The 7,697-nt window shown below is 46.7% G+C and overlaps 1 protein-coding gene across 1 annotated transcript in view; it reads left to right on the top strand.

Moving 5' to 3' along the window:
• The first annotated feature begins 1,445 nt into the window (after positions 1-1,445).
• DHX34 (DEAH (Asp-Glu-Ala-His) box polypeptide 34) overlaps positions 1,446-7,697 on the top strand; it is a 36,875-nt gene continuing 30,623 nt past the window's right edge. The window contains exon 1 of the mRNA XM_006868238.1: positions 1,446-2,150. Coding sequence (XP_006868300.1) covers positions 1,446-2,150 — 705 coding nt within the window. The remainder of the gene's footprint in view (positions 2,151-7,697) is intronic.

The following is a 7,697-nucleotide window of genomic DNA, read 5'->3' as shown; positions in this document are numbered from 1 at the left end:
TAATTTCACAGCCAGTGCTCATGTGCAGACAACACCCCTTCATCATCAGAAGTTTGCATGTTGCTATGATTCTGAACAGGTTTCATCAGAGCGTGATCACAGACTAAGACAAAGGAGGAAGAGGAAATGGAAACTAGAGAACACAGTGGTCAACCATTCACAGAGATGGCACAGAACCCCAGTGTTCTATTGTACATGGGGTTGCCGTGAGTTTTGGGGTCCAACTTGATGACAGCCGGCAACAGCAAAGATTCTTTGACCAGGCTTTTGTTGCTTGCCCAATCAGTAGGGGCTTCTCTTACATTCAAGCCATCAGAGCCATGTGGAATCAGGGAAGGGCTGTCTTCCAAAGGAGAAGTGGGTACTGTTACCGGTAACAGGGAAAAAGGGATATGTCAGACTGGTTTAAACATCACATAAGCAACACCCAAAAATCCCACAGCCATTATGCATTCTGACTTGTTCTGGTGTGGCGCCGTGGATTAATGTGCTCGACTTCAAGGTCAGGTTGAAGCCCAAGGTCAGTAGTTCAAGCTCACCAGCCACTCCTCAGAAACCCTATACAGTTTGAGTGGGAACCAACTCGACGGCACTTAACGACATAGGGGTGAGCAGAATTTCCGAGACTAAATATTTACACGAGCAGACAGCCTCATCTTTGTCTTATCAGAGTGACTAGTGGGTTTGAACCTGTGACCTTGCGGATAGCAGCTCAATGCCTAACCCACTCTACCAGCACAACTGCAGTACATAACACAGCACTTACCCAGTTTTGTGTTTCATTTCAGAGGGTTCCCAGGTATCCTGTAGCTCAGTGTCCAGGTGAAGAGCCCTGGTCTTACTCTTCTCACTGTACCACATCTCTTGTCATGTTACTGTAACAACATTCTTTTGGTGATTGGCCACATGGCCACCTTCATTTTTCCTTAGGACAAACATCAAACATCCCCTCTTTCAGGGTGCCTTCTCTGCTGCCCAAGCACCATCAGGGCTTTCCTGTGATCTCCCATGACTCTCTGGGCTTCCTTCATTACAGCCCTGTCAGTCTGGTTGGTCAGGTGACTACATCTCTCATTTGACCATGTACTGTGTGAGGATGCAGGGTGGCCCATCTTATCCATCAGTCTTCCCCTTTCCCCAGCCTAGTGCTCAAGTGGGCATTGAGTACATATTTCTAAAAATGAATGAACTCCTATTCTCCCTCCCCAGGCATTCAGTGATCACTTCAGAAGTTGTGAGCTGCCCCGTGCATCACCACTTTGACCCAGACCCCTGGCCACTTTGTCACCTGCGGTGGACCCACTCCATCAGCGAGGAGGAAAGTTGGCTCATACTTGCAGGCCCTGGCTGCTTGCTGCCAGCTCTGAGGTGGAGCATGGGTGAGAACATTTGGTCCTGGTGATCAGAACCGAGGCCAGATTTGTGGCACGTTGGTGCTTATCAAGATGCCTCCTCCCCGAACCAGGGAGGGCAGGGGTCACCGAGACCACCATCGGACTTTCCGTGAGGAAGAGGAGCCAGAGAGATGGGACTGGAATCTTCCAGAAACACGTCGCCTCTTTGAAGACGCCTACTTTCGTGATGATGATTATATCCGCCAGGGCTCCGAGGAGTGCCAGAAGTTCTGGAGCTTCTTTGAGCGCCTGCAGAGGTTCCAGAATCTCAAGACAGACCGAAAGGAAGAGAAAGACCCTGAGGCCCCCAAACACAGCATCCCAGCCCTGGCCGACCTGCCCCGCACTTATGATCCACGTTACCGCATCAACCTCTCTGTCCTCAGCCCCGACATGCGGAGATCTCGGGAGCGGGGCCAACGTCTGCCCCCAAAAAGTGTGTCTGAGTTCCGCTGGGCCCTGCTGCACTACCTGGACTTTGGCCAGAAGCAGGCCTTTGGGCGCCTGGCCAAACTGCAGCGGGAGCGGGCGGCACTGCCCATTGCTCAGTACGGGAAGCGGATCCTGCAGACACTGGAGGGACACCAGGTGGTGGTGGTGGCAGGTGACACGGGCTGTGGCAAGTCCACTCAGGTGCCCCAGTACCTGCTGGCTGCTGGCTTCAGTCACGTGGCTTGCACCCAGCCACGGCGGATCGCCTGCATCTCACTGGCCAAGCGAGTTGGCTTTGAGAGCCTCAGCCAGTATGGCTCAAAGGTAAGGGGGGCATGCAGGGTCCCCTTTTCCCAGTGTGATGTTGGTGTTTCTGTGACTGTTAGGGATTGAATCGTGTCCTTCCCAAAAAACATAAGCCCTGTTGTTAAACCCACTGCCATCATGTCCATTCTGACTCACAGTGACCCGATAGGACAGAGAGGAACTGCTCCGTAGGGTTGTCTGAGACTAAATCTGTACAGCCTCATTTTCCTTGCACGTAGCGGCTGGTGGGTTTGAACCGTTGTTAGGTGCCGTCCAGTTGGCTCCAGTTGATGACCCCATGTATGGCCTGGTCCTGCACCATTCTCAAGTCTTGGCTCTTTGAGCTCATTGTTGCAGCCACTGTGTCAATCTGTCTCCTTGGTCTTCCTCCTTTTTTCTGACCCTCTCCTTTACCAAGCATAATATTGTTCTCCAGGCACTGGTCCCTTCTGAGCACATGTCCAAAATACATCAGACAAAGCCGTGCTCTCCTCACTGCTAAGGACTATTCTGGCTGTACCTCCCCATTGTCCGTGGGACAGTGTTAACATAGGGTGTAATTTAGTTCAATCTCTTTTGAGATAGAAAAAGAACAGATTGAGCAAGCAGCCAAATGAACAAACAGATCTGAGGGAAGAGAGGTACCAGGTCATATGAAGATGGCCCAGGAACAGAAACTCAAAGTGACAAGGATCTTTCCTCAGAACCAACTGCTAGCCTTCCCCTAGAACAGGCACCCTGACTTCAGACTTCCAGCCTTCTAAACCGTGAGAGATGACATTGCGGTATGTGAAAGCCACCCGCGGGGGGCGGGCCTTCTGTTACAGCAGGCCTGAGAACTAAGGCAGTTGTTACTGCCAACAGAACAAACTACCACCCATGGGTGGCTTTAAGGAACAGAAAAGAATTTTCTCACAGTTCTGGAGGCTCAAAGTCCAAAGCAAGATCTTGGCTGTGTTAATGTCAGTCCTTGCCGTTCCTTTGCTTGTAGACAGCCCTCAAGCAAATTTTGTCTGGTTTCCTCCTGTGTGCGTTGGTGTCTGTTTGGGTCTTTTTATAACCCAGAGTGATTAAGGGGAAGATCTCCTGACCCACTATAGGAGCCCTGTGGCACAGTAGGTTAACTGTTGAAGTGTTAATGAAAAGGTCAGAGGTTCAAAGTCTCCAACCGCACCTTGGGAGAAAGATGAGGCAGTCTGCTTCCATAAAGAGGATCGTCTGGAAACCCTAACGAGCAGTTTTTGCTCTGTCCCATAGGATCCCTAAGTCAAACTCGACAGCAGTAGGTTGGGTTTGGTTTTGGGTGAACGGCGCAGTATGAACATTCTAGTACGTGCCATTTGGTGTCCTTTGTGAAAAAAAATGGAATGAAAAGATAATGACATTTTCCCACAAACTTTTTGAAGCCCCCTCGTATTTCTGTTATGTATCTCGTGTAAATATCCAGGAGTGTATTTGCTGGGCCATCAGACTTGCGTATATATTTTGCTTTAGCAAACCAAACCGGTTGCCATGAAGTGGATTCTGACTCCTGGTGACCCAGTGTGCTTCATCATACAACTGTGCTCCATTGCATGTTCAGTGGCGGTGAGCTCTCAGAAGTACATTGCTAGACCTTTCCTCTGCGGTACCTCTGGGTAGATTTGAACTGCCAACCCTCTGATTAGTAGCTGAGCACTTAATGTTTGCACCACTTAGGGTCTTAACTTCAGTTGTTAGGTGTCATCAAGTTGGTTCTGACTCATAATGACCTTATGCACAACAGAAGAAAACACTGCATAGTCTTGTGCCAACCTCACAATCTTGGCTACGCTTGAGTCTACTGCTGCTGCCACTGTGCTAATCCATCTTGTTGGGGGTCTTCCTCTTTTTTGTTGACCCTCTACCAAACATGATGCCCTTCTCTAGGGATTGCTCCCTCTTGATAATACGTTCAAAGTATGAGAGAGGCAGTCTGGCCATCTAAGGAGCGTTCTGACTGTACCTCAGGAGATACCACCAAACAGTTTTCTTTTTAAGTTTTTATTGTGAATTAAGTGATAGTTTACTTGGGAGAACATTAGCTTTACATTCATCCTATCGTATTTCGTGTCATTGCAATGATTATAGTCTCCTCCATGCATCATCAAAGAGCCATAGGGTACACCCTGCAAGCCTGCCCCCCGGCTGTCAGCACACAGACCTTCTCCCTACCTGAGTCCAGAATCCCCAGCTGTTCCAGTCTCTCCATGTCATCATCTCTGCCTCCATCTCTGGCGTCACTGCTTCTCTGGAAAGGGTCCCGCACTCTGCTCTTCTCTCTTGCTGGTCCCCCAACCAAACAGTTTTGCACAGTGGTGTTATGTTAAGGAAGCAGAGGTGTATTCCCTATTGTCACCACCTCATGACATTGTTAATCTTTTTCATTTTAGCTTTTCTCATGGGTGAGGAGTGGCATAGCGTATCAGTTTGCATTAGGGATTGCCCTGTGATTAAGAACTTTACGTTTTCATGTACTTATTAACCATTGTGAGACCCTCTTTTTTGAATTGTCTGTGTAAGTCTTACTCCATTTGTCTCTTGGGTTGCTAACCTTTCTTGATGTATTGTTGTTGTTGTTGTTAAGTGCTGTTGAGTTGGTTCCAACCTATAGTGATCCTGTTTAGGGTTTCCGAGGAGCAACTGGTGAGCTTGAACCACTGATCTTAGAGTTGAAATGGCTCTGCAGTCTGGCGCATTAACCCACAGTGCCACACCGGGACTTCTTCTTGATATATAGGAGATCTTTGTAGATCCTGGATTTGAGTCCTTCGTAGATTTATGCATTGAAACTATTTTCCCCACACTCTTGAGTTGTTTTTCTTTTCTTAATGGTGTCTTCATTTAAATATAAGCTGGTTAGCACTCTTTTGACTTCTTTTAAGAAATCTTTGCCTATTCTGAATTCATAAAGTTAGTCTCAAGTTTTTTTGACAAACTTTCATACTCAGATTTGTAATTCATCTGGACTGGATCCCTCTGTGTGTATGTATGGTGTGAGGTACAAGTCCTCACAGTACATTTCAGCTGTGTTTTGCTTGGACAAGTGCCTTCACTTCTCTTTGCTTCCGTTTCCTCCTCTGAGAGATGAGTATAAGAGTTCTTACATCATGTGGTGCTTGTGAGGATGGGACTAGATCCTACGTGTGAAGTAGAAGAGATAACGCTTTGGTGCGCAGTGATTAAGCCCTTGCCTTCTCAATGTAAGGTCTGTGGTTGGAATCCACCAGCCGCTCCCCAGAAGAAGGATGTGGCAGTCTGTTTCTGTAAAGATTACAAGCTTGGAAACCCTGTGGGCAGTTCTATTCTGTCCTGCAGGGTCACTCTCAGTTAGAATTGACTTGGTGACTAGGTGGTACAGTAGTAGAGTACCCTGGGCACATAGTAAAGACTCAGAAAAAGCTTAACTGTACTACTGTGGAGTCCTGGTGTGGCGCTGTAGGATAAACACAAGACTGCAAGGTCAGTGGTTCAAGCTCACCAGCTGGTCCTTGGAAACTCTATTCTGGGTCACTATGAGTCAGAAATGACTTGAAGGCACTTAACAACATTTCTACTATAATTAATTAATACAGGCATTGGGCCAAATACTTAATGTCTGTTATCATCTCACAGAATTCTCACAGCATCCAGAAGAAAAAAGTAATGTCTCTAAGAGATGGAATTGCACTCTTGGTGTGGCGCTGTATGATCAGCACTTTGAGCCACAAGGTCAACAGTTCAAACCCACCAGCTGCTCCTTAGAAACCCTGTCAAGTCAGAATCGACTGGACATCACTTAACAACAGCAGCAGCCAAGAGATGAAATTGTTCAAGGACAATGGCACTCAATGACAAAGGCAGAATTTAAACTCATATCTGCTGAACTTGATATCTGATAAAACGACTTGGCATTCGCTCATGTTTCTAGCTTGGATGGGGTCAGGGGCTATTGTACAAACTCAGAGTCCTCTCCTGACCACAGTCTCTGGGATGAATTGAATTGTGTACCCCCCAAAAATGTGCTGTGATCCCTGACCACTAAGACTGTGGTCATAAACCCACCTGGGAATAGTGTTTCTTTGTTACATTAATGTGGCCATACTAGTGTAGGGTGGGTCCTGAGTCAATGTCTTTTGAGATATAAAAGCGCAGAAAAGCCACACAGATGAAGTCCCCTAGTTTTCTAGTGCTCCTATAACACAGGTACCACAAATGGTTGGGGTGGTTTTAACAAACAGAAAGGTATCGTCTCAAAGTTTAGGGGCAAGGATGTGGAATTCAGGGTGCTGTCTCCAGGGGAAGGCTGTCTCTGTGGGCTCTGGGAGAAGGACCTTGTCTTTTTCCAGTTTCTAAGCAGTAGCTTGGTTCCTTGATGATCTTGTGGTGTGCTGTGGATCTACTGCCGTCTGAGCTTCCATTTAGTACGCTCCTTTTGTATCTTCAAAATGGATCTACTTAAGACACACCCTAGTCTAATATGACCTCATTCGTATAACAAAGAAAACCCATTCCCAAATGGGTTTTATAGCCACAGGTATAAAAACCAGAAACCAAAAAAACAAGTCCAGGAACAAACAAGATGGTGGCTAGGGTAGAAGTGCAGTGAGGAGCTCCGCCATTAGCAATTACACAGAATACTGGACCAAGCAGGCTTAGGGGATGGTCCCAGAACTCTGAACCACATATAAAGGAATATTTAGAAAGCTGGAAGGCTTACAGCCAGTGGAATTTGTAGCAGAAGCAACAAACCCAATGCTTTCTAATCTAAGGTGCTCAGCTGCTCTGAGTGGCCATCTTGGGCGAGACCGAGTGGGGTAAGGATCAGAGCATTCATGGACACCTGACAGAACCACGGAGATAAAGGACATTCTTTGGTCTCTCGCTGGCTGTGCACCTCCATTCTGGTGACTAGAAGGGGGTTTCAGAGTGAGTGGTCACCCTACCCCTGGACAGTTCTATTATGTATGCATACACACAAATCTCCTCAAAATTTAAAGAGACAGTTTCCACTTAAAACCAAATGGTAGCACAAAATGGCCACAGCTGAACCCTGAATTGTTTATCACTAGGAAAAAGGCCAGAATAGGGGTTGTGGAGTGGGACAGGCAGACTAAAAAGGAAACAGGCTGAAAATTAAATCCTGAATTATGTCATAACGACCAGCAGTGGCATTTTGAAATTTCTCAAGAAGAAGAGTGAAAAGGAAAGCCCATCTCTTGATCACATCTACCTAGAGGCAATCAGAAAGCATAAAAAACATCCCAAAACACAACACCCATTTAAGTATTAAGGCCACAGCTAACTACTGATGCCCAAAAAGCAGAAGCAGATGACCATATCAGCACGTGTCCAGAAATGAGATAAAGTGACCGAGACAAATGATCTGAAGGTAGACCTACACTCCATAATGGAAGATGGGCAGGCTTTGGAAATGTCTGAGAAGGAATTCAGAAAAATGATTATAAAATGTATCAAAACACTTTACAATGGAGTTGAGAAAAATAAGTCAGGAAAGCGCTACAGGAACAATCAAGTAAGATAGATAGAGCATTGGAAACTATTCAA

This window comes from Chrysochloris asiatica, unplaced genomic scaffold (assembly GCF_000296735.1).
Source record: "Chrysochloris asiatica unplaced genomic scaffold, ChrAsi1.0 scaffold00116, whole genome shotgun sequence".
NCBI lineage: Eukaryota > Metazoa > Chordata > Mammalia > Afrosoricida > Chrysochloridae > Chrysochloris > Chrysochloris asiatica.
The sequence above is the reverse complement of the archived record's forward strand: the minus strand, read 5'-3'. Positions and strand labels throughout refer to the sequence as shown.